Here is a 27,689-nt window from a genome sequence, read left to right on the forward strand (position 1 = left end):
TTTTTTATTAATTAATTAATTTGAGACAAAATGGATTTTTAATTATTGATTTAAAAATTTCTATAAAATATCTTGAAATATAAAATAAATTGGAAATGTAAATCTTAATAAGCATGTACATGGAGAATTGACTTGAGAACACCCATTTCCCCTTTGTGTCTAATGATCTTAGTTCTCGCATGCTGTGGTGTATTATTTTTCTTTCGAAGTGGCAAGTTTTCGATGTTCCCTTATATTTTAGCACAGAAAAAGCTGCGAGTTAACATTTGCTCCTTCTTATTATTATACATTCTTTGGTTTGGTGCTAATGGTAAGTCTCTTTTATTCAGAATGTACAAAAGTGGACCCAAAATACTTCCCTGAGGAACTCCTGCTTCAATTTCTTTCAGTTTTGAGAATTCATTCTCTTTTTTTACACGAAAAAATCTCAAGGTGATATACGATTCCAGAAGAGTACAATACTCAATCGGAGGACATGATTTTAGTTTTTGCATAAGGCCTTCGTGCCATACCTTGTCGAACGCCTGCGCAACGTCAAGGAATACGGCTGAGCATACGTTTCCCTCCTCCAAGGATTTTTCTATTTCGGATGTTATTCTATGAATTTGTTCTATTGTTGAATGCTTGTTTCTGAAGCCGAACTGATGCGATGGGATTAATTGATTTTCATCGATTTCATCGATTTTCTTATAACAGTTTCACTCTGTACCTGAAATGGTAAAAATCGGGTCATAACTTCCCTCAGATCCCATATACCTAATTATAAGTAATATTAAATTAAGTGAGCGTATAGTCTTCGATACATTGTATCTTGGTGGTGAAAACGAGTGAAATCGGTTTAGGAATTACCTCAGTCCCCATATACTATTTATGATGATTTTCGTTATTCTATTGAACTTTATACCAAATATATGGGTCGACTTGTGTTATCTTTATAAAATTACATCAATAAATTGCGAGAGTATAAAATGTTCGGTTACACCCGAACTTAGCCCTACCTTACTTGTTTCTCAATAAATAACAGAATTTCAAAACAGCGACATGGAAAGTGTTTTCACTGTCATTTCTTTTCAATTTTACTTCTGAGTGATAGTTGCCCTGGGTTTGGAAAACGGTCGTTTACTCGGCACTGAAGTGACCACAATGTGTAAATATTAATAAGCCTATTTAATCAACTCCGGAAACACAGTGTTCATGTCAACCCAATCTCTAATGGCTTCTGATTGGTAGGGGTAACAGCCGAGATACACTTTCTTTCAACCTTCCGTCCCTGTAATTATAGATAAATTTTACAGCTTACATTTCACTTTTTGGTGGACCAAATGCTTATTCTGGTTCCAAATATCAAACGAGTATTCAGTTTCACACTCATCCGAAGATTCCGTTGTATCAGCGCGATTCTTTGATTTGAAAAAAATATTTCTTTTAGCCATAGCATCTTTAAAATGCAGTAATTTGAATCTCTGATCTAACGCAGTAGCCTACGCCAGAATTAAATTGTATAAATAAATCATAAAAGTAAGTGGACAATACTGCGGCCAAGCGCACATTCCCTTAATGAATTCTCCGGATTTTACAAAAATCGAATTCCAATGTAATAAAGCGTATCCAAATAGAGGGTTTCGAGTTAATACCCGAAAAAGTGTGAAGGTGTGAAGTCAAATTTTTATATAAAACATCGACATAAAACATCGTTGAAAGTGACATCGATGCATCGATGTTTTTAGATTCGAGATATCGATGGCTAACATCGATGCTTTTTGACGGAAACATCGATGTTTCAAAAACATCGATACATCGTTTGCATCCCTATTCGTGACCCATAAGCAAATAATGTATAATAATAAGAAGGAGCAAATGTTAACTCGCAGCTTTTTGTGTGCTAAAATATAAGGGAACTTCGAAAACACGCCACTTCGAAAGAAAAATAATACACCACAGCATGCGAGAACTGAGATCATTAGACACAAAGGGGAAATGGGTGTTCTCGTCAATTATCCATGTACATGCTCATTAAGATTTACATTTGCAATTTATTTTATATTTCAAGATATTTTATAGAAATTTTTAAATTAATATAATTAATAATTAAAAATACATTTTGACTCAAATTAATTAATTAATAAAAAAATATTTTTATGATGAGCGTCGAACCTAGGGAATTTGAGGGATATGCAAAGTAGGAAAATACGTGCGTTTGGATGTATGTATGATAGTTCACTGAATAGATTGTGCGAGAATTCGCCGATTGATGGTAGGCAATTCTGATAGTCACGTTTTATTATATTTATATATTATTCATAAATATTTTTATTTAATTAAATTTTCTATCTATTTTTCATTTCATTTTTATTTTATATTATTTTTAGTTTTTTAAGTCACTTTTTATTCATATCTAATTAAAAATTCTGTCTTATTCTTTAATTATTTAAATAAACTATATAATAATCTACAATATCATTATGGTCTCGAGCAATCACTGATTTGCCGTCGGCAAATTTCATAACAATGTGTTCAAATATTTTTTTTTGGCATTGGCCGAAAATCATATTCATATTTCTATTAGAACTAGCATCTGTGCTATGGATTATGAAATTTCAATCTGCTCGATCAAAGAACGTATAATAATAAGAAGGAGCAAATGTTAGCTGTGCTAAAATGTTATTTGACATTAGGGAACATCGAAAAAATTTCGAACACTATAAAGGAACACACCATTCAAAAGGAGAAGCAAGCCAATGTTTACCACTCTATAAGGGAACTGATCAATTGTGTACACCACAATATAAAGGAACATGAGAACAGAAAATGTATGCATCAGATAAACTACACCACACTATAAGGGAACTACTCTATAGAAATTGCCCACGCTGATGTTCTTTGATATGCGCATAAGGGGAAATTAGAATAATGTATATTGCAATAAAATAATTATTAATTAATTATTAATCGCACACAATTCTGTGATTTCTAATAGGATATTTTTCATCTTCTCTATTATTGAGGTGTATGTTGTAACTATATCACAATAAATGCGATTTTTTTGCAATTTTTTCTATTTAAAATATAATAATTATTTACATAAATTTGTTTATTTTAATTTTAATATTTTCTCTATTAATATTTATATATTTTTATTCCTATGATAAATAAATTAGAAATTTAATAATAAAAAATAAAAAAATAAATAATAAATGAAAAATAATTAAAAACTAAAACTGTCCTTCATATTCAGGATATTTCTTCCACCTCATATTGTTTACACGTAGCAGCGAAAAATAAAAATACAAACATATGCACATATACACATATACACATATAAGCTCAGTCGGTATATGTTCATATGTATGAATCGTACGTATGTAGCATCATACACATATATATATATTCATTCATTCATAAGTATTCTGTATATACGCATAACCAGAGAATTCCCCCATTTGCGCAATAGCAAACGCACCGATCGGAATATGTCAATGACTGACAAAAAGCAAACCAACGCATACACAAACATACATATGTGCATGTGTAGCTCACGACAAAGAACTCTGAAACAAACAAATTGTAACATAATACCATTTCCGGCCTTTTACTAAAATGCTAAACAAATAAAGTAGTTGAAAATGAAAAAGACAATAAATTTCTTAAGAATTATCCAAATAAATATTAGTAATATGCTTAATCAACAATTTCATAAATACAATATGTTAAAATTAATTAATAAGCAAATTGTAATAAAACTAAGTTTGATTTTAAGTGAATAACATTAAATACAGTAGTCTGTTCTTGGATGTCATCAACGTCAGCTCGTTGCAATGTAAATTGATTTTTATTATTTTTTAAAAGCCCGTTCACTACGACTAAAGAGAAAAGTGGCGCAGTCGGTAATCCTTGTAACTAATTACAAAGGATAGTGATAATTAAACTTATAATCCCCAAAATAACTCTGCGAATCCGTAGCCAACTTAGGAAGTTGACCGGACCCTCTAGAGTATAAAATATTATAAAAGAAACATTTTTGTGAAGTGAAAACGTCCTTAAAACAAAAAGGCGTAAATCCACCCAAGAATAAATAGTTTTATAAAATAAAAAAAATTGTGCAGTGAAAAGCGACCTCATTAACGGCGTAAATTCACCATAAATACGTAAAACACAACAAAAAACAACAACTTTGTTGCGAGAGTATAAAAAGATTCGCAGTGAACACGTCTTAAGCAAAGAAAGCGTGAATTCGCCAAATCAATAAACAAGTGAAGAAAAACAGATTTGCAGTGAACACGACTTAAGCAAAGAAAGCGTGAATTCACCAAATCAATAAACAAGTGAAGTGACGAAAAAAATAATAAAAATTGAATCATCAAGGCAGCGAACGTTTGATAGAAGAAGAAGGATGGCGCAACAGGAACAGATCCAAACTCCGAATATGGAGCTATTAGAGCAACTTAACCGTAGAGAAACGCAGCTGGAGCAACTACGCCTAGCATACGTCGAATTACAACAGCGACATTCTAATAACAACGATATACAAAGAGTCATTAAAAATATTCAACATATACCAACATTCACCGGACAAGGAGACGTAACCATAAACTCCTTTATGAGCAGCATAGAATATCTGCTGTCAAATATCAGAGATGACGAAACAAAGAAGGAAGCTACTCGAGCAGTGTACTACAGGACGATACAAGGAGAAGCAAAGGACGTAATAATTAACATACCCCACCCTGACAACTGGACAGAAATAAAGAAGGCGTTAAAACTTCGATACAAACCGGACATCGAACCTCATGCCATTTACAGGAGGATATGTGGTATGAAAGCGAATACGGTAAGTGAGTTATCAATACAAATTCAAAAAATCAAATATAAGTCGGACGAAATAAAAGTATACTACAAAGACGATATAGGGATAGATTTAACTAACATAGACAGCCTTTTAGTTAACACAATTAAAGAAATGACACAGGGGACATTACTGGACAAAATATATGAGGAACAGGACCTTTACAATATCCTAGATATTATGACTAAAAGAAGATACGAAGATACGTGTATTAGGCCAGAATTTAAAAAATTCAAAACCTCACACGGACAAAATCATTATAATAATAATATTAAATAAATATTATAGGTAAAGATATTAGATCAGGACAAGTTAGGCAAAATGTCCAAAATTTTTCACAAAATAAAGGATATGGTGAAAACAATTCATATCAAATTAGACAAAATTTCTTGCAAAAAGGAAATAGGGATAATAATTCTCATCAATATGGACAAAGGTTCCAAACGTATAAAGATTACAGAGATAATAATTCAAGTAGAGAAAGAAGAAATATGAACTCAAACCAATTAAGGCTAGATAGAGGAGAGCCAATGGAAGTAGATAATATAGAAACCGATCAAGAAAGATCCCGAATAGCAGGACACCCTAGCAGCAGTAGCAGCCAATATCGCTTGCAATCGCCTAGGCAAAGCTATAGAGAACTTGAAGATAGTAAGGAAGTGAATAAATCTATTTTTTTTACAAGGAAGCCTCGGAGAGCTTACCCAGAATAATAATAACAATTGAAAATAAAAAATACGTTGCACTTATAGATACAGGAGCAAATATAAGTCTAGTGGATTCGGAATTAAACGAATTTCGAAAAATTCCACTTAGAAATAAAATAACTATTAGTACAGTAACAAGCAAGGAAATAATTACCCACGAAGTGCATACTGAAGCACCAAAAGAATTTAATTTACCAGAAAACGCATATATAAGATGGCGATCAACACCATTAAAAAATAGGAAATATAATTTCATAATAGGAATTGATTTATTAAATCATTTAATCACAATGATAAATTTAATAGAAGGAAAAATTTCGCTAAATAAAAAAGAATCGGATTTTTTAAATAAACCATTCAATTTCAGTGAAATATGCACTTTAGAAGCAACGAATGAAAAAATTAAAGGAATTCAGTTAGATCATTTAAATACAGAAGAATTTAAAGAAATCACGAAATTATTAAAAAAAATTTAAAACTTATTATTTAAAGAAGGAGAAAAATTAACTAGTACTACCGAAATCCAACATGAAATAAGAACTACCACAGAAGAGCAAATTAATTCCAAATTATATAGATACCCTCCTCAACACGAAGAAGAAGTTCGAAAGCAAATCAAAGAAATGGAAGAACAAGGAATAATAAGAAAAAGTAATTCCAGATACTCCAGTCCTTTGATAGTAATTCCAAAGAAAATGGATAATTCAGGGAAGAGAAAATATAGAATAGTAGTAGATTACAGAAAATTAAACGAAGTAACTATTGATGATAAATATCCATTACCAAATATAGAATCCATATTAGATAAATTGGGACGTGCCCAATATTTTACAACATTGGATTTAGCAAAAGGTTACCACCAAATTACCATTAAAGAAGAAGATAAGTGTAAGACAGCGTTTGTAACTCCTCATGACTTGTATGAATTTACTAGAATGCCATTCGGGTTAAAGAACGCACCTGCAACCTTTCAACGTCTCATGAATGAAATTTTACGAGATTTCATAAATAAAACTTGCGTTGTATATCTAGATGATATACTAATCTTTAGTACAACTTTACAAGAGCATATACAATCAATTAAAGACATTTTAAAAGTGCTAGAATCGAAAAATTTAAAAATTCAAATGGATAAATGTAATTTTCTAAAAAAGGAAACAGAATTTTTGGGGCATATTTTAACAAAAGATGGCATGAAGCCTAACCCAAATAAAATCAAAGTAATAGAAGAATTAGAATTGCCAAGAACGGAAAAACAGATAAAGAGTTTTTTAGGTATAACAGGCTATTATAGAAAATTTGTTAAAGATTATGCAAAGGTAGCACAACCAATTACAAAATATTTAAAGAAAGGGGTTCGAATTAATACAAAAGATCCTTCATACATTGAAGCGTTCGTAAAACTTAAACAATTAATAAGCTCACATCCAATTTTACGGTATCCGAATATTGAAAAGGTATTTACATTAACTACAGATGCATCAAATTATGCAATAGGAGCATTTATATCACAGGAAGGACACCCAATATGTTATGCGTCTAGAACACTAAATAACCATGAGAAGAATTATTCAGCAACTGATAAAGAATTTTTAGCAATTATTTGGAGCGTTAACTACTTTAGACCATATTTATACGGTAGAAAATTTAAGATTGTAACAGATCATCAACCAATTAAATACTTGCATTCAAAATATAGAGGAAAAGATATGTCACCAAGACATCAACGATGGTTATTAAAATTAGGAGAATATCAATTCAACATTGAATATATAAAAGGAAAAGAAAATAGAGTAGCGGATTTTCTTAGTAGAATAGAAAATAACGAGGACGTTATCAAAGAGGAGAAGTAGGATGAAATTACTGAGGAAAATATAGAAAATTACTTAAACGTAGTTAATAATATTGATGATAATACATCAATGCAAACGATTCATTCAGCAGACGAAAACTTACAAGATCATTTTTATATAAAAAATGAAATAGTGAACAAATATAAAACACAAATTATCTTAACAAATAACAAGATAGAAAAACTAAAAATGATTCATGGCAAAAGAATTATTTTCATTTCGGAATATGATTTCGATAGATTGGGTGAAATATTTAGAAAATATATAACAAAAGGAAAAGTAGGAATTTATTCAGAATTATCTGAAAGACAGTATAATATAGTTCAAGAGAAACTGATAGAAATGTTTTCAAATGATAAACAATTAGAATTTATAAAAAGCACAATGAGAGCACAAGATATAGAGACAGAAGTCGAAGCGGTTAAACAAATTTCGCTATATCATATAAGAGAAAGTATGCATTCAGACATACAAGAAACTTATAATCAACTTAGAAATAAAATTTATTATCCGAAATTAGGAGAGTTAATACAAGTAGTAATTAACCAATGCGAAACATGTCAAAAAGAAAAAAACAATTTAACAGCAGAAAAGAATAAAATTATAAATAAATTAAATCTGAATAAAGAAAATTATAAGGAAAAGAGAAAGGAAGGATTTATAAAAAATTATAAAGCAGTTAGGCACAAGGAACAACCTAAATATAGGAAGCAGAACTTAGACAAAATACATATCAGTAATATAAAGAGACCATTAAAATTTACAGATTAGAGATCAGGAAATACCAAAAGGTAGTGACATAATACTACATATGATTGACGTTCAACAATTAGAAAATATTATTAATGACATGACCGACAATATAATCTTAATGAAAATAGAAAATAAAGAAATACTATAAAGAGATTTATTGGAAACAAGGAATAAATTTATGACACTGGCATAAGTTAAAAGTAGGAATAGAAGAGGTTTAGTTAATGCAATTGGCAGTATGTCAAAATGGCTTTTTGGAACAATGGACGAAAACGACAGACAAACTATAGAAACACACCTTTTACGAACGAATGACTCATTTAACGAACAAATTAAAATTAACGATTATTTTGCATCAGCTATTGAACATTTAAAAGAAATTGTTAAAAGCGATAGATTAAAAATAGAAAAAGAACTTAATTCAATAAATAAATTTATATATGAAGAATAAAAAAAAAATTTATACTTAGATCAATACACAAAAATTCAATTTTTAAAAAGTAAAATAGAACATATACAAGAAAATGTTGTATCCGCTAAATATGGAATAATACATCCAAATATTTTAACTAATGAAGAAATTATAAAATATAATATCGATTATAATAAGCTTAAATATCTACAATTGGGAACAGTAATGGTAAATAATACATTTCTAGTATTTGGAATAAAAATACCTAAAAATTTTGAAAATGTAAAAATAAGAAAAATAATACCAATACCTAACAATGAAAATAATGAAATAGATGCAAAAATAGAGTAAATATTTACCTATAAAACTAAAACATTATTATTTGAAGATAATAAATCATTAGAACAAATGAAAATAAGCAAACATTGTATATTAAGAAATATTTGTAATCTTATAAAATGGAAAGAACTCGAAATAATACAAATGAATATAAAAACAATTTTTATTAAAAATGCTATAAATTTAAAGATTAATAATACATGTAATCAAGAAAAACCTATAATAAGTGGAAACTATCTAATAAGATTTAATAATTGTTCAATTAAAATTAACGACTATTATTTTTCTAATTTGTTTGAAGAAATTAAAGAAAATATTATAACTTTAAAATATAAAGATATTCAGAATTTTACAACAAAAATAACTTTTGATGAAATAGTAGAAGAACATAAATCAAATATGGAAAACATTTTTAAATTGAAAATACATACAAATATATCATATATTTGCAATATCTTAAGCATTATTATAATTTTGTTAATAGCTACTCTCATTTAAAAAAAAAAACACAAGTATATAAAAATAAAATTAAATAAAAGAATTCAGGAGAATTCTAATCTAAAGGGAGGAGTAGTTACATATACGAATAATTACGTAAAGACACCTGACGGTGCAATTGATAAGTACGATGAACTGTTGAAACAAATTGTAACATAATACCATTTCCGGCCTTTTACTAAAATGCTAAACAAATAAAGTAGTTGAAAATGAAAAAGACAATAAATTTCTTAAGAATTATCCAAATCAACAGTAATATGCTTAATCAACAATTTCATAAATACAATATGTTAAAATTAATTAATAAGCAAATTGTAATAAAACTAAGTTTGATTTTAAGTGAATAACATTAAATAAAGTAGTCTGTTCTTGGATGTCATCAACGTCAGCTCGTTGCAATGTAAATTGATTTTTATTATTTTTTAAAAACCCGTTCACTACGACTAAAGAGAAAAGTTGCGCGGAGATGTGCGCGACGCTTGCGCTTATGAATGAAGTCCCTTTGCTTTGTTGTTGATACGCATGCGTTTATGAATGAATATGTTATTGTAATGTTTTGTTGTAAGCGAGTAGTTTTTTCTGAAGATGTGACAAATGCGAGGAATGTAGATTTGTATGTTCACATTTATAAGTGCGTACATATGTATATGTATATTTCCGACGGCAAATCAATGATTGCTCGAGACCATAATGATATTATAGATTATTATATAGTTTATTTAAATAATTAAAGTATAAGACAGAATTTTTATTTAGATATGAAAAGTAACTGAAAAAATTAAAAATAATATAAAATAAAAATGAAATGAAAAATAGATAGAAAGTTAAATTAAATAAAAATATTTATGAATAATATATAAATATAATAAAACATGACTATCAGAATTGCCTACCATCAATCGGCGAATTCTCGCACAATCTATTCAGTGAACTATCATACATACATCCACACGCACGTATTTTCCTACTTTGCGTATCCCTCAAATTCCCTAGGTTCGACGCTCATCATAAAAATATTTTTTTTTATTACTTAATTAATTTGAGACAAAATGGATTTTTAATTATTAATTTAAAAATTTCTATGAAACATCTTGAAATATAAAATAAATTGCAAATGTAAATCTTAATGAGCATGTACATGGAGAATTGACTTGAGAACACCCATTTCCCCTTTGTGTTTAATGATCTCAGTTCTCGCATGCTGTGGTGTATTATTTTTCTTTTGAAGTGGCAAGTTTTCTATGTTCCCTTATATTTTAGCACAGAAAAAGCTGCGAGTTAACATTTGCTCCTTCTTATTATTATACATTCTTTGGTTTGGTGCTAATGGTAAGTCTCTTGTATTCAGAATGTACAAAAGTGGACCCAAAATACTTCCCTGAGGAACTCCTGCTTCAATTTCTTTCAGTTTTGAGAATTCATTCTCTTTTTTTACACGGAAAAATCTCAAGGTGATATACGATTCCAGAAGAGTACAATACTCAATCGGAGGACATGATTTTAGTTTTTACATAAGGCCTTCGTGCCATACCTTGTCGAACGGCTGCGCAACGTCAAGGAATACGGCTGAGCATACGTTTCCCTCCTCCAAGGATTTTTCTATTTCGATGTTATTCTATGAATTTGTTCTATTGTTGAATGCTTGTTTCTGAAGCCGAACTGATGCGATGGGATTAATTGATTTTCATCGATTATGGATTTTAATCTTTTATAAACTAATTTTTCAAAAAGTTTTGGGATTTGTGGAAGTAGTGAAATGGGTCTATATGACGAGACTATATGAGGATCCTTTCAAAGACTTGGAAAATGTGTCAGACGGATTGAAGTATTGAAAAGATAGGCGAGCTTCAGTAAAGTTCTGTATGGTAATTTCTTTAACACTAAAGCTGTAAATAAGTCAAATCCAGCTGCTTTCTTATCCTTAAGCTTTCTAGTCTCACTTTTAAGTTCACAAATGGTGATTGCTGGTATTGTTGTATGATATGGTTGAATACTATCGAGGAATGCGATTTCACTACTCTCATTTGGACGAAAGGTTTCAGCTACATAGGTGTTTTGCAAACACGTTAGCTTTATGACAATCATTTCTAGCCCATGTATTTGATGCAATTTTTAATGGTGCAACGTGGCTTGTTGGGCGTTTAAGATAGTTGGTGCTTTTCCAGAGTGAGTAATCATCTTTTTTGTCAGCGGATAGTTGAAATAAATATTTATAAATTGACTCATTCTTAATATGAGCGATTTCGCGTTTTAATTCATCTGTTGCCTTATTTAGGTTGGTTTTGTCGAGTGGTGAGCTTGTTTGTTGCCATTTCCGTCGTAATTTTCTTTTCTTTGTTAGGAGGATTTTTATTTCTTTAGGGTAATTTGAACCTATAATTTTTCGTTTTATCTCCGGAGTACTATTCCAAGCTGCTTGTTGGATTTCTTTTGTAAATGTGCCAACTTCTAACTCTAGCTGTTCAATTGTTGTGATTTGCGGACAGTTTATTTTAGTCTGAAGTATGTGTTTGAACGATGTCCAGTCCGTACTTTTGTTGTATAGCTTCAAATATAGATCTCTTTTAATAACTGTTTCACTTAACTCACCTTCTATTTCGATGAAATATTTTCCTAGTTATAAAAAAGTCTATTACATCTGGTATTTTGTTGGTATCCGTTGGCCAGTAAGTTGGAGTTCCAGTCGATATAAACTCACACCCCGTTTCTTGAGCTGCCTGGAATAAATCTCGCCCTTTAGCTGTCATTAGACGCGATCCCCAGTAAACATGTTCCGCATTAAAGTCGCCTCCCACAATAAATTTGTGTGGGTGTGTATTGGAAAGTTCTATATCAGAGAACTGCATGAGTGCCTAATTTCCTTACTGAGAGTAAACTTGCTTCAAAAGCGATGGCGGTGTCCACTCACACTCATAGACATGCATTGTGAGCTAATATCTACTCAAAGAACTATGAGTGAAGAAGCTGCTGAGCCAGTCGTGTACTTGCTATTGCATATTCATTGTATTTGTTTTACACACTCTTCTTTTTGATTTTCACTTACAAGGGGTGATCTTAATCCATGAATGATAGAAGACAAGATTACGACAGGCTGAAGCGTTCACGACCTACGAATGGGAATAGACAACAGAAGAATTGTCAAATGGAAAACGGAAATGTGAAACATAGTGAACCAAATTGAATAATGTGCAGATAAAATATTACGTCTTCGGCTGCTCGATCTGCCACTCGTGTAAATCACATACAAAACACACAAGACGAGCGTGCAAAGAACAACAAAGTATTAAATGAACTCAAAACTCAGAGAGTTGCTAAAATCTGAGAATGTCATTTACTCAAAGCGCTTTTTTTGTGTTGTCGCTCAGTTTAAGTAATAACAGCAGAAGAGAAGTTTGGGGTTAATTTCTTTTTGAAAATATACGTAAATCTCTCAGATATTCTAAATAATAAAAAAAAACACTTCAATACGTCCTTTAGCCCCCATATACCTCATATTCTGATTTTCAAACTTCCGGTGGACTATATCTAATATATAAAAAGCAAAGGTATTTTTCGTTGTAATTTTATAACTCAAGATCCAAATCAAATGTTTAGGCTTTGTTCGGACTATTTACTAGATGGTTTATGTGAAGTTTGCACAAAACATATATAGGTTGGCAAATATTTCCCTTCCGCTTTTTTGCTATTTATTCAAATATGCGCCGTTTCGTTCGATAATCTGTCTCCACGGGAACTTCATAATACCCCCCTCGTAGAAGCCCCCCTCTGCCATTTGTCAATTCACTTCAATGAAAGATGAACTCATCATTCATTCATCATCATTTGCGTCTCAAAGTTAGATCTGTCATTACTATGCTTCGCAATCTTCATGCGCCGAAACTGTGTAATTGAACCCGACTGATTGTGGCGAGCCATCGAATAATGTGATATGTGAGTTGGAAAACCATCTCTTTATATTTACGCACCGAAACAGAAAACCAAATGTGTTGTTTATCAAGCTGCTTTACATTGAAAAAATTTAGAAATCGCAAATAAAAATTTTCAACACAATATAAATTCCACTTTGTTTTCTTTTCAAAAAAAAAAAATTCGCGTGGGGCAACGCCTGCGGGGTCAGCTAGTTCTGTATATATCGGCTAGTATGTGATGTGATATTTTAATATTGAACTCGTTTTAAACAACAAAACGTTAAGACATACTCATATAATCAAACTAAAAGTAAATAGCATCGATAAAATTGTGCACAAAACAAAAAGATAAAAACAAAAAAATCAAACAAACAATAACACTGGGTTTGGTGCTAATACCCTGTACTACTTTATTAACTTAGGATTGTATTCTGATTACATTCATACCAAAAATTTCACTTCGTACGTGTACTTTTCTAAATATTGATATGTATAAAAAACAAATTTTTAAGGGAAAACAGCATTTATTAAATTATCATGTATACAAAAATTTTCTTTTTCACGACTTTCGTGAATGAGATGTATTAGGACAATCCCGTTGTATGCCACAGCACTATTCAGCCATCATATGTCGTACCCATCGATCTGAATACCTCTCCTCCATGGTTCTTCGCTATTGGATCCAGGATTCTCTGGAATTTGATCCAGATGACTATGGGGTAGTGTACTTTTTTTTATTTTACAATTAGACCTAGTATACTATGATTAAATACTAAAAAGAATTCAATTCTAATAACCTAAAAAATAATAAAAAGCTAAATGTTGTCTTACGTCTCAGTCGGTTTTCTCGTTCAGCAGTTTCTATGAGTCTGGATAGTTCTTCATTTACATGCTATCTAAGCCTCATATCGTGAAATAACGGTGAAAGTCAGCAGATCTAAAATACCAAGGAGCATTAACTATACTTCTTAGTACCTTATTTTCGAAGCGCTGAATGCAGGCAATACAGCTTTGACTTGAGCAACCCAATAGTTGAGCTCCATCGACCCAAATTGGCTTTAGTACTTGATTACAGTGATCCCCGCTTAAGTCTTCTTCTCGACTAGTGTAGACAACGCTTACGCGGTTATAGCCGAGTCCACAACAGCGCGCCACGCATATCTCCTTTTGACAATTTGGCGCCAATTGATTATACTAAGCGAAGCTAGGTACCTCTCCACCTGGTCCTTCCATCGGAGTGGAGGCCCTCCTCTTCCGGCTTCCACCAGCGGGTACTGCATCGAAAACTTTCAGAGCTGGGGCACTTTCGTCCATTCGAACAACATGACCTAGCCAGCGTAGCCGCTGTCTTTTTATTCGCTGGACTATTTCTATGTCGTCGAATAACACATACAGCTCATCATTCCACCGTCTGCGGTATTCGCCGTTGCCAAAGTTTAAGGGACCATAAATCTTCCGCAAAACCTTTCTCTCGAAAACTCCTAGTGCCGTCTCATCGGATGTTGACACCGTCCACGCTTCTGCACCATAAAGTAGGACGGGAATGATGAGGGACTTGTAGAGTTTAGTTTTTGTTCGTCGAGAGAGGACTTTACTTTTCAATTGCCTACTCAGTCCATAGTAGCACTTGTTGGCAAGAGTGATTTTGCGTCGGATTTCAAGGCTGACATTATTATCGGTGTTGATGCTGGTGCCTAGGTATACGAAATTATCTGCAACTTCAAAGTTATGACTGTCAACAGTGACGTGGGAGCCAAGACGCGAATGCGCTGACTGTTGGTTTGATGACAGGAGATATTTCGTCTTGTCCTCGTTCACCACCAGACCCATTCGCTTCGCTTCCCTATCCAGGCGGGAAAAAGCAGAACTAACGGCGTGGGTGTGCCCGCTTAAGTGCCCCCTCGTTTAAGTGCCTTTCCCACTTACCATATTTTGCGACATCGTTGTTTTTTCTCTAAATTTACATATTGAATTCCCCGCTTAAGAGCTTCCGCTTAACTGCCTTTCCCGCTTAAATGCCTGTAATATTTAAGCCACAAATACAAAATTGTTTGCAATTTTCTTGTTTTAAGTGCCCATTAATATTTTTGACATTGAATGCACTGAGTATTGTCAAAGGGAAAACATATACATAGTGTTATTATGTTCTTTTTTCATATTCATTATTAATAATAAGTATTTTTGTTATTAATAAGAAATAAATGTGAATTTCATTCTAAAAGAAAAAAAATTGATAGAAGTATTTGAGAAAAAGCTTGGTAAGTACCTCGAGGCACTTAAGCGGTATTCATTGAAGTGCCTTTCCCGCTTAAGTGTCTCAAAATTTTTGCATGTTAAGAAGGGGCACTTTAGCGTGGATTACTGTATATATAAACAGATTTTTTCAATTGAAACCGAACATTCCCGAAGATTTTCTATAAAGATTTTCATGTATTGGTTTACCTGGCTTAGGTATCATAATCACTTCAGATACTTTCCAAAGCGATGGAACGTATCTTAAGTATAATGCGGTGTTTACAATTTTTTTTATATAATTCTTTGGTAAATTGCGTAATATTTCTCCAGTTATTAAATCAAACCCAGGAGCTTTTTTGAGACTTGCGTTCCTGATAATACTTTTAATTTCTTTACTAGTAACTGGAGAAATGCTGACGAGTGGATCCAACCAACTATTTTCACAGTTTAGCTCATGTCCATCGTTAGGTGTAAATATCCCTGCCAGCCAAAGGTGGTGAAAAAGCTGGTTAAACCGAAGTTTTTTAAACCCACAAAAGTGGTAAAAAAGTGGTGAGTTTGTCATAGGCCAGCATAGCTGCTTGTGAGTTTTTTAACCACTATTCCCCTCACACGTACGAATACAAAAACAAAACAACCCAAACGTGTGCGTTGGTGTTAGTAATTGAAGAAGCATGAGGGGAAAGTGGTTAGGCCTGGCTGGCAGGGATGTTTCTCAAATAATTTACAAATACTGCAACTTTTTGTGCATTCATTTTGACACTTTCAGTTTCGTTTAATTTTATTGGTGCGGCATGTTTTATTTGTTTATTAATATTTCTTGCAGCTAACAAATAAGTTTTGAAGGAATAGTTTTTAAACTTAATCTCAGTTTTGAGAGCAGCTGACATAGTTTGCTGCCATCTTTGTTTTTTGTTTTTAGCGATTTCCCTACTGTGTGTTAGAACAAAAAAACTTTTTATTCAGTGTTTATTCAACCTGTGTGGCAGCTTTGATCACAGCTGTTAATTGTAAGAAGAGAACAACTGATTGTACATATAATTATTTGCTTACGCACGTGTTTAGTACGACTGTCTCTATTAATAACAATGTTTTGTTTTTTTTTATACATTGTTGTTATGATTTTTCGGTTCACTAACGAAGAGTTTAACTAATTCTGTTTTCTTTTTTATCAGATTCCGTAAACCACAAAAGTGAAGATATATTCAATTAGCGTCAGGACGTCGGTGTCTTCCTTAATGCACAATTCTTATAACTCTTTAGATTTTTCCACGGCATCGAAAGTTGTACTTGCTTTCACTTCAACAGTATTTCCGAAAAAAAGTGCACATTGATTGACATGTGAGTTATCACAGCTAGCATAGCTAACAAAATATACAACAACAAAGTTTTCGTAGCTTTCAAAATATACAAATTGCAACTATAATAAGTAATTCAATTCAGCAATATTCTGCAAATAAACAATATCATTGTTGCTCGATTCCAAAAATTACAACAACAACACATTTCGTCGGCACTAAACCAGAGCGGAAGCCGTGCCGCCGCAATATAGGTTGTTTCTCGATCAAACTGAGGTTTGCTATGATTATTGCTTACGTTATCATTATTGAATATATAGAAATAAGTACTAGTAAGTACGAATTCGTACATATGTAAGCTAAAAGTACATAAGCAAAATTTTGTATAAAGAGAAATGAACTCAATAAAGAAATTGAGTTCAACTTCGCAATTCGAAAAAGCGTGTCATTGATTATACGGTGGCTGGCGACCGAGAACTTAAAAACTTGAAGTTGCCTACATCAAGAGTATTAAAGTAAATCGTTCACTTAAAATCTGTACGTAAATATATTATTTATTATAACTGAAAAGCTAAACGACGGAAACTAAAAAAAATGTACAAAAAGTTGATTTCAGTCCAGCAAAAAACGCCGCAAAACAAACGCGCGTCAAGTGTCGTGATATATTTTAAAACCTGTTATAAACAATAAAGCGAACTATTAAGTGTTTAACCAAAACAAAAACGCCGCCAAACCTACGCCTAAGTGACATCGTCCACCACGCAATAGAGGACTAACGCTTCAAAACGGATCACGTGGACCGACCAAAGAGAATGAAGAAGCTGATACTCCTGCAAGTTAATTTTAAGCTTATATAAAATGTATATCTACCCTATTTATTAAGGGCGATGCCACACTATCCAGTATTGGTGCCAAGTTCTGTTCCGATATCTTCACTAGTGCTTACATTATATATGGTAAGGTAAACGATTCAGATCGACTTCAATGTTCTGGTATATGGGAAGTAGGCGTGGTTGTGAACCGATTAAGGCTATTTTTATAACATATCATTGGGATGCCAGAAAAATATTATGAACCGAATTTCATTGAAATTGGTGGAGTAGTTTCGGAGATATGGTTTTTGACCCATAAGTTAGCGGAACCACGCTCATTTATTGTATATTGTGTATACCAATTTGAGCGCAGCCTTTCTGCACTATCTTTATAATGAAATTTAAGGTTCCTGGTGTTTTTCCTTACTGAATTAAATCATTTTTAGTAGTTTTCAACATAACCTTTCTATGGGAAGTGGACATGGTTATAATCCGATTTAGACTGTATAAGGACTGCCTGAAAAAGTACTCCTGAGATTTTCATTGATATAGCTTTGGTGGTTTACGAAATATGTTCAAAAAACTTAGTAGGTTGCTTGGTCACGCCCACTTTCCCAAAAGAAAAAATACATGCAAATATGCCACTTCCCAGAAAAATCCTCTCTTCTTTCATAACTTAATTTATGGCTTATTATAACTAATTATAATTATATAATTATAATATAAGTTTTCGGTTATCACCATTTTGTGGGTGTGGCAGTTTCCGATTTTGCCCATCATCGAACTTAACCTTCTTATGGTGCCAAGAAAAACGTGTACCAAGTTTCATCAAGATATCTCAATTTTTACCCATGTTACAGCTTGCACGGACGGACGGACAGACAGACATCCGGATTTGAACTTTACTCGTCACCCTGATCATTTTGATATACCTACATAACCCTATATCTAACTCGTTTAGCAACTCTCTTTAGCAACTTTGTTGCAAGAGTATAAAAATTGGTAGAAAATTAAGGAATCTTAGTAAAATTTGTGAAAAGAAGAAATGGACCTATGGGGAGTATATAAAAATAATGAAGGTACTAAATAATAATTCTAAAGTAAAATAAAAAAAAAACAAGTAAGGAAAGTCTAAGTTCGGGTGCAACTGAACATTTTATACTCTCGCAATTTATTGCTATATTTTTATGACCCATATATTCGGTATAAAGTCCAATAGAAAAACGAAAATAATCATACATGGTATATAGGCTGAGGTAATTCCTGAGACGATTAAACTCATTTTCATCACCAACATTCATTATATCTAAGATTATATGCTCATTTAATTTAGCTAAGAAATTTCATATATTAGCCGATTTATAAGCTATTAAGCCCATCACATTTTCGGACTGTATTAAGAAGTGGTTAAAAAAACGACTGCAGAAAGTTGGTTTATATAGCTCTATTGGTTTGCGAGATATGTACAAAAAACGTATTTGGGGGCGGGGCCACGCCCACTTCCACAAAAAATTACATCCAAATATGCCACTTCATAGTACGATCCTATGTGCCAAATTTTATTTTCATAGCTTAATTTATGGCTTAGTTACGGCACTTTATGTGTTTTCAGTTTCCGGATTTGAACTATACTCGTCACCCTGATCACTTTGGTATATATAGCCTTATATCTTACTCGTTTAGTTTTAGGACTTACAAACAACAAATATGTGGACAAAACTATAATACTCTCTTAGCAACTTTTGTTGCGAGAGTATAAAAATCAAAAAAAGTCGCCAGGACCAAAACTGCTAATTGAGTAACCAAATATTGCTGTAGAGTGAGTGTAGTAGAGTGTTCTCTTTGCTCTTCAATGCAATTCTTAGTCTTGGATTCAATCCAATTTTATGGAAAAAGTCGCTGATTATCCTGATAGTAAAACCTAGGAAAGACTTGAAAAAGGCGTCGTCATACAGACCAATAGAGGTCTTCTACCCCGTCTTTCAAAAATATTTGAAAAGCTGTTACTATCAAAGATATCTCCTTTCATCCACGAAAACAATGCAATACCAACGCACTAATTCGAATTTCGTGCAAAACATAGCACGATAGAGCAAGTAAATAGAACAACTAACGAAATAAGGAAAGCATTTTAGCATAGAGAGTACTGCTCAGCGATATTTCGAGACATGGCTCAGGCGTTTGATAAGGTGTAGCATGAAGGACTTTTTTTGTCAAATAAGTACCCGGAAATTCTCAAATTAGTTAGTAATTAACAAATTATAATTAGTTTAGCAACGCACACAAAAGGTTGACTTGTTCCTAATGACACCGTAAACAAACAAAATGACACATAGCAATAAAAAATGACAGAGTAGTGGCTGACAGTTGTACCAGCTTGGCGAAAAAAAATTTTAAATATTCTCAGCGGGAAAATTTAAAATGAGAATTTCCGGATACTTATTTGACTTAGGTAAGATTAAAAACATTCTGCATTAAAATTTGTATAAAATACTGGAGTCCTAGTCAAACAATTAAGAAAGGCTAAGTTCGGGTGCAACCGAACATTTTATACTTTCGCAATTTATTGCTATATCTTTATTAAAAAAACACACAATTTGACCCATATATTTGGCATAAATATATTTCACATATTAACCGATTTATAAGCTCATCGTATTTTTGAAAATCCTATAATTAGGTATTCTCATATATTCATATATAAGGAAAGTTATGGCCCGATTTTAACCTTTTCTGGTTCAGAGGCACACTATTAGAAGAAAAATATTTCCTCTGAATTAAATTAAAATGCCTGAGAGATTTACCGAAATTTTCGGTGAAAAGTTACCTTAGGCACTGAATTCTTCATATTCGATATCCGGGGCATAGTCCGATTTCTACAATTCGACAATCTCGACAATCGCTATCTTCATTGGTTCCTTATGTATATATTATAAAGTGAAGGAATAAGATGGAATTCAAAAATGAGTTTTATGGGAAGTTGTCGTGGTTGTGAACCGATTTCGTCCATTTTCCACACGTGTCATCAGGGTGTCAAGAAAATATTATATACCGAATTTCATTCGGTCGAGTAGTTCCTGAGATATGGTTTTTGACCCATAAGTGGGCGATACTACGCCCATTTTCCATTTTGTAAAAAAATCTCAGTGCAGCTTCCTTCTGCTATTATTTCTGTGAAATTTAGTGTTTCTGACGTCTTTCGTTAGTGAGTTAACTCACTTTTAGTAATTTTCAACTTAACTTTTGTATGGGAGGTGGGCGTGGTTATTATCCGATTTCAACTATTTTCATGGTATTTAGTGGGGTACGTAGGAGAACCGACTGCAGAACCGACTGGTTTATATAGCTTTATTGGTTTGCGAGAGATATAAAAATAACCGATTTGGGGGCGGGGCTACGTCCACTTCCCCAAAAAAATTACATCCAAATATGCCCCTTCCTAGTGCAATCCTTTATTCCAAATTTTACTTTTATAACTTTATTTGTGGCTTAGTTATGACACTTTATAGGTTTTTGGTTTTCGGCATCTTGTGGGCGTGGCAATGGTCCGATTTTGCCCATTTTCGAAAGCAACCTCCTCAGGGTGCCAAAGAATACGTGTTCCAAGTTTCGTTAAGATATCTCAATTTTTACTCAAGTTATTCGATGCACGGACAGACGGACGGACGGACCGACAGACAGACAGACATCCGGATTTCAACTCGTCTCGTCATCCTGATCGTTTCTATATATACAACCCTATATCTAACTCGTTTAGTTTTATGACTTACAAACAACCCTTATGTGAACAAAACATTCCTGGTGCTTTAGTACCATACGACGAACAAGTGAAGAACGACGTGTTTACACCTTTGATAACCAAACTCAATGAGTATTTTTCGACACAACGGAATTATGTTTTTGAAAGGCACTTGTTTCGTTCTATAACACCGCTGGAAGGTGAATGTTTTACAGAGTTTTTGATGAGATTACGTCGTCAGATAGCTATGTAGATGTTCATTTGGCGAGACCAAAGAACAGATTGAAGAAATCTGTTTAAAAGATAAAATCATCGAAGTCTGGGCTCCGTTAGGTTTAAAAAAGGTTACTTGAAAACGAACTAACTTTGGATGAGGTCATAAAAACTTGTAGTATTGATGAACAAGTCAACAAACAAACACAGTCTATGACCACCCAAGGTAATCCAAGCGGCATCAACAAAATTGTACATCAAAGTATATATAAATATAGATAGCGAGTGTGGAAGATGTGGTAAACGGGGACATCGTGAAAATAGTATGGAGTGTCCCGCCAAAAATATGAAATGCAGGAAATGCGATAGAGTTGGGCATTTTTATCGGAAATGTCGCATAAGGATACGGAAGCCCAACTTCAAGGTAGATGGACCGGATAAGAAACGCTATAAGTAGCGAAATTAAAAATGTACTCGACAGTTCGAAGGAAACTGCGTTATTCAGAGTGGAGGATAAGTCGTCACAAGAGGGAGAGGTTCCGTGTAAAATAGGAGGTTATAGAATTACTATGATCATCGATTCGGGCTCTAAATTAAACCTAATCAGCCAAACAGATTGGCAACAACTATGTGAGAGAAAGGCTGTTATGTTTAATTCACGTACTGAATCAGAGAACCAATTTCGGGCATATGCTTCAGATCGTCTACTCAAGGTATTGCAAGTTTTTGAAGCTCCAATTTCAATACAAAACGGTCCAGAACAGATTACTACATATTATGTAATCGGAAATGGTAAACAATCTCTGTTACTACGTGACACAGCTATCGAACTCAACGTTCTAAGAGTAGGTTTAAACGTGCATAGAGTTGAAAAAGCAAAACCGTTTGCCAAATGGCCGGATGTTTCTGTTAAGCTGTCTATTGATGAATCTATAGTTCCAGTGCAGCAACTCATGAGACGTGTGCCGACGACGTTGGAGGGCAAAATAACTGAGAAACTGGAGGAGGCTTTAAAGTGGGATATCATCGAACCAGTAACTGGCCAGAGTGCTTGGATATCATCGGTGGTGATTGCCTTTAAAGATGATGGTGATATTCGGGTATGTATAGATATGCGCCGTGCAAATAAAGCAATACAGAGAGAAAACTATCCTTTACCAATTTTTGACAACTTTATGACCAAACTAAAGGGAGCCAAGTATTTATCTCGTCTTGATTTCAAAAACACCTACCAACAGTTAGAGTTGGCTGAGTCCAGTAGAGAAATTACTACATTTATTACGCACCGGGGTTTATTTCGTTATAAACGTTTAAGGTTTGGGGTTAATTCGGCCCCAGAGATATTTCAGAGGTTAATGGAAGAACTAATATCTCCTTGCCAAAATGCATTGAACTATATTGATGACATAATAATTTTTGGGAGTAACCTTGAAGAACATGACAAAGCACTGGAAACGGTTAAGACAATTTTTAAAACAAACAATGTTTTGCTGAACGAAAAGAAATGCATAATAAGAACTCAAAGACTGAAATTTTTGGGACACATTCTATCGGATGAGGGGATTGAAGTTGATCCCGAAAAAGTAAAATTAATCACAGCATTCAGAGCGCCAAAGAATAAGGAAGAAGTACGTAGTTTTCTTGGTTTAGCTACTTATGTGGGTAAGTTTGTAGTTGACTTGGCAGACAGCACCGAACCTCTAAGGAAACTAATGAAGAGCAATTAGAAATTTGTTTGGGGCAAAGAGCAGGACGAAGCGTACCAAAGATTTAAGGCGAACCGCTGTACCGAAACTCTCATACTTTAACCCACAGGATAAAACGTGTTTAATTGCAGATGCTAGTCCGGTGGCCCTGGGTGCCGTATTAGTGCAATTTGATAAGGCAAATACTTCTCGAATCATTTCATTTGTCAGTAAGAGTCTCTCATCGGTGGAAAAGAGATATTCACAAACTGAAAAGGAAAGTCTGGCCTTTGTGTGGTCTGTGGAAAAATTTTATTATTATTTGGCTGGACTACACTTTGATTTGATAACCGATCACAAGCCACTAGAAACCATATTTAAACCAACCTCACGACCCCCAGCGAGGATCGAAAGATGGTTCTTAAGGTTACAATCATATCGTTTCCGAGTGATATATAAAGCAGGAAAAGAAAATATTGCAGATTCACTATCAAGACTTTCCCAAGAAAACAACGCAGATCCATATGACTGGGCCGGCGAGGAACATATTTTCCGAGTTGTGTCAACTTTGATACCGAAATCGCTCTCCATATCACAGATTAGCGAGAATTCTATTTTAGGCAATGACATGTTTGAGCCAGGACTCGTGGAAAGTGAACATGGCAAGTCCATATTATCCATTTCGCTTGGAGCTCTCTATAGTTGGTGATATTCTATTACGGGGCACTAAACTAGTAATCCCACGAAAGTTACGAGAAATAATTCTAGGCCTCGCACATGAGGGTCATCCAGGAATAAGTGCAATGAAACGGAGGTTACGCTCCAAAGTTTGGTGGCCTTGTGTTGACAAAGATGCTGAAAATTACGCGAAGACTTGTCAAGATTGCCTTATAGTGTCAATGCCTCCAAAACCAGCCCCGATGGAGAGGCACCCTTTCCCGAATGGACCCTGGAAATGCTTAGCAAAAGATCTATTGGGATAATATATTGGTACTAATTGATTACTATTCCAGATATATGGAGTTCAAAGTGATCAAATCGATAACATCTAAAAACATTATAGATGAAATGGAAGAGATATGTATTTTCAAGATTGGTATTTCCAGAGACCCTAACGTCTGATAATGGAAAGCAATTCATAAGTTGAGTTTACACGTTTTAGCAAAACCAATGGCATACGACTAATGACTACGCCTCCATACTGGCCCCAGGCTAACGGTGAAGTAGAAAACATGAACAAGTCCCTAGTGAAACGTTTAAAGATACCTCACGCAAACAACGAAAGCTATTAGAAAGAAATTCAGAAGTTCGTTTTAATGTACAATGGTACCACCGGCGCTCCACCGACAGAGCTAATGTTTAACAGAGCAATAAGAGACAAAATTCCCTGCATTCAGGACCTTGTAGGGGAAATGACAGACTCAGAAGAGAAAGATAAGGACATGCGGGAAAAAGAAACCGGGAAACAGTTGACTGACAAGGCCAGGAGTGCGGGAGATAATGGCATACAAGTTGGAGATACAGTACTCGTAAAGAACGTGATATTTCCGCATAAATTGACACCCACAATTGTTACTACAACATATAATGTAGTAAAGCGAGAAGGAAACGTTGTGCAGATTTCAGCTGGCGGTAAAACATACACTAGGAATGTTGGTCATTTAAAAAAATTGTGACCACAAACCCATTGAGTCCTGCAGCTCCAGTTTGTCTCGACACCGATTATTTTTCTCGATCTACGTCTTTGCAAACTTTGATACCACAGGAAACTTCAACATCTGGGGAACAGCAAAAGCCAAGCGAGAACCTTAAACTACGTCTGGAGAAAATGGAAGGAGTGTGGAGGTCTGTACGTGTAAGAGAGAGTGACAATACACTCTCATAATTCAACAATAATGAATATTATATGTAACGTGCCTGAATTCAGATTGGATGTGTAGTTGACGCCGACCGTGCCGGACGGGGAATTGAATAATTATTAATATTTAATTAACAATTATATTAGTTTAACATTTGTACGGATACATCTGTGAATTATACGAACTATAATAAATTTGGAAATTTAAGGATATTACACAATACAAAATACAAAGGTTTTCTATAAATGATTTGTTGTTCGTTAGTTTCGCTAAAAGTGGAGAATAGCAGAACCGATTTGGTTAATTTTAGTCTTGAAATGTCCGCGGAAGTACAGGTGAGGTTTAAGAAGTAAGCAAATATGGAAAAATTGAAAATATAGAAATAATAAGAGATTTTTATTTGAGTTGACAACACAAATAAAAAACAAATATATTAAAAATATTTTGAAGATTGTCTATCTATCAATAAAAGAATAATTCGGAAAAGTCGGAAAGTGGCAAGCGACAACAGAGAATTCAGAATTGTAAATGAACGATGACATGTTGATTGAAGATTGGTGTTTGATTATGGGTGGCAAACTATTGATTGAAATTCATATGCCTGCACCAAATCGTCAAATCAGAAATGTACTGAATCGTACATTGGAATGTGAGCATGCATACGATAGAATAACTTTGGAACAACTAGAACAAAGAAATGTTCCATTATTCAAAGAGCAGCAAAGGATGATGAATTGATGAAGGCTGTCAATGATGGAAATAGTGGACTATTTTTTCTTGATGCGCCCGGCGGAACGGGGAAAACGTTACTGATATCAATGATTTTGGCAAAAATACGATCTCAAAATGGCATTGCGTTGGCTCTCGCATCTACTATAATTGCTGCAACGCTACTAGTTGGAAGAACGGCATATTCGGCACTGAAGCTTCCGTTATCAAATGAAACACCTGTTTGCAACGCAATCAGATATGGCAAAAATTTTGATGAATTGTAAACTGATAGTATGAGATGAGTTCAATTCTTCACTTGAAAGAACAATGAAAGTTCTGTAGAATAATTGTCGTCGCTTTGGTGGCGTAATGCTCCTGTTATCAGGCGATTTTTGACAAACACTTCCTACGATTGACTATGAATATGCGATTGTTCCTGCAACAGGATAGCACCGCAGAAGAACTGCTAAGAATTTGAAATGGGCAAATTCCGGTTGATACTTGCTACTTCCAATGGTTTGATATCAATTCCACCTCCACCGATAGATGAACTCATCGCGAATGTTTATCCGAACATTGGCCAAAATTATCGTAACTACAAAGGTTGAGTGCACGCGCAATTTTAGCTGTCAAAAATACCGATGTTGATGACTTAAACTATAGGATTATCCAGTTGAATTTCTAAATTCTTTGGATTTGCCTAACATGCCGCCGCATCATTTGCGTCTCAAAGTTAGATCTGTCATTACTATGCTTCGCAATCTTCATACGCCGAAACTGTGAATAATGTGATATGTGAGTTGGAAAACTATCTCTTTACATTTACGCACCGGAATAGAAAACAAAATTTGTTGTTTATCAAGCTGCGTTGCATTGAAAAATATTTAGAAATCGCAAATAAATATTTTCAACACAATATAAATTCCACTTTTTTTCTTTTCAAAACAAATAATTTCGCGCAGGGCAACGTCTGCGGGGTCAGCTAGTAAATTATATAATGCGGCCGTAAAGCCGATTTTGATGTATGGCATTCAACTGTGAGGTACAACCTGTGCAACGTTCCATCGAATGTGCAAGTTCCCATCGAAAATGCTTAGAAGAATCACGTGATCACCATGATCACCGTGATCATCATGATAAAAGCAGATCCAATAAATAAAGTACTATTGAAAAAAACTGACCAATTGATAGTTAGTTGGGACATGAATAAATGTGGCATCCATAATGAAATAAGCAATTTGTTTGAACTAATGTACAAATATAAACAGTCACAATGTGCCATATTTTTAAAAACTCAATTAATAATAGTTTCAAAATATGAGGTCCAGTAAATATAAATCCAAAAATACAAAATGAAGTTCGGTGAACGAGTATACATATGTACATCGATACTAATTCGTCAAAGTCTACGGGAACTTGGTTGAGGCATTCTTATGTATCGACCTGGCATGGCATAAACATGACATATGATATTCCTAATGAAAAATTCGTCTTAAGAGAAGCTGTTGAAAAAATAATGGTTTCTTTTTACTTGCCCTTATATTCGAAAGATTTATTGCAAACTATTCGCAATGGAAAATTAATGATCTGTTAAATAAATTAAACACACAAAGTAAAAAATTTAGCTACCTTGCTGTTCAATACGGTCATTTTTTGGATCCGTCCAACTAATAAACGCAATTGCGAACCAATCACCCAACAGTGGACCTTCTATTAAAATATGTTGCTGTTCTTCATTAGACTGGAGCTTCAAACTGTATATTTTAGATCTGAAAATATAAAAAATAATAACTATACTCTAGCCAATATAAATAAATAAATTTT

At 33.6% G+C, this 27,689-nt stretch overlaps 1 protein-coding gene across 10 annotated transcripts in view; it reads right to left on the reverse strand.

Moving 5' to 3' along the window:
- Positions 1 to 27,689, reverse strand: part of LOC105219972 (tyrosine kinase receptor Cad96Ca) — a 161,006-nt gene that overhangs the window by 93,759 nt on the left and 39,558 nt on the right. For all 10 annotated transcript variants that reach the window (XR_008471224.1, XR_008471217.1, XM_054230845.1 and 7 more), the window contains one exon: positions 27,495 to 27,634. Coding sequence is in view for 8 of the 10 variants with exons in the window: in XM_054230845.1 (XP_054086820.1) it covers positions 27,495 to 27,634 (140 nt within the window). In the remaining 2 variants the exon portion in view is untranslated. The remainder of the gene's footprint in view (positions 1 to 27,494; positions 27,635 to 27,689) is intronic.

The sequence above is a fragment of the Zeugodacus cucurbitae genome, chromosome 2, assembly GCF_028554725.1.
Source record: "Zeugodacus cucurbitae isolate PBARC_wt_2022May chromosome 2, idZeuCucr1.2, whole genome shotgun sequence".
NCBI lineage: Eukaryota > Metazoa > Arthropoda > Insecta > Diptera > Tephritidae > Zeugodacus > Zeugodacus cucurbitae.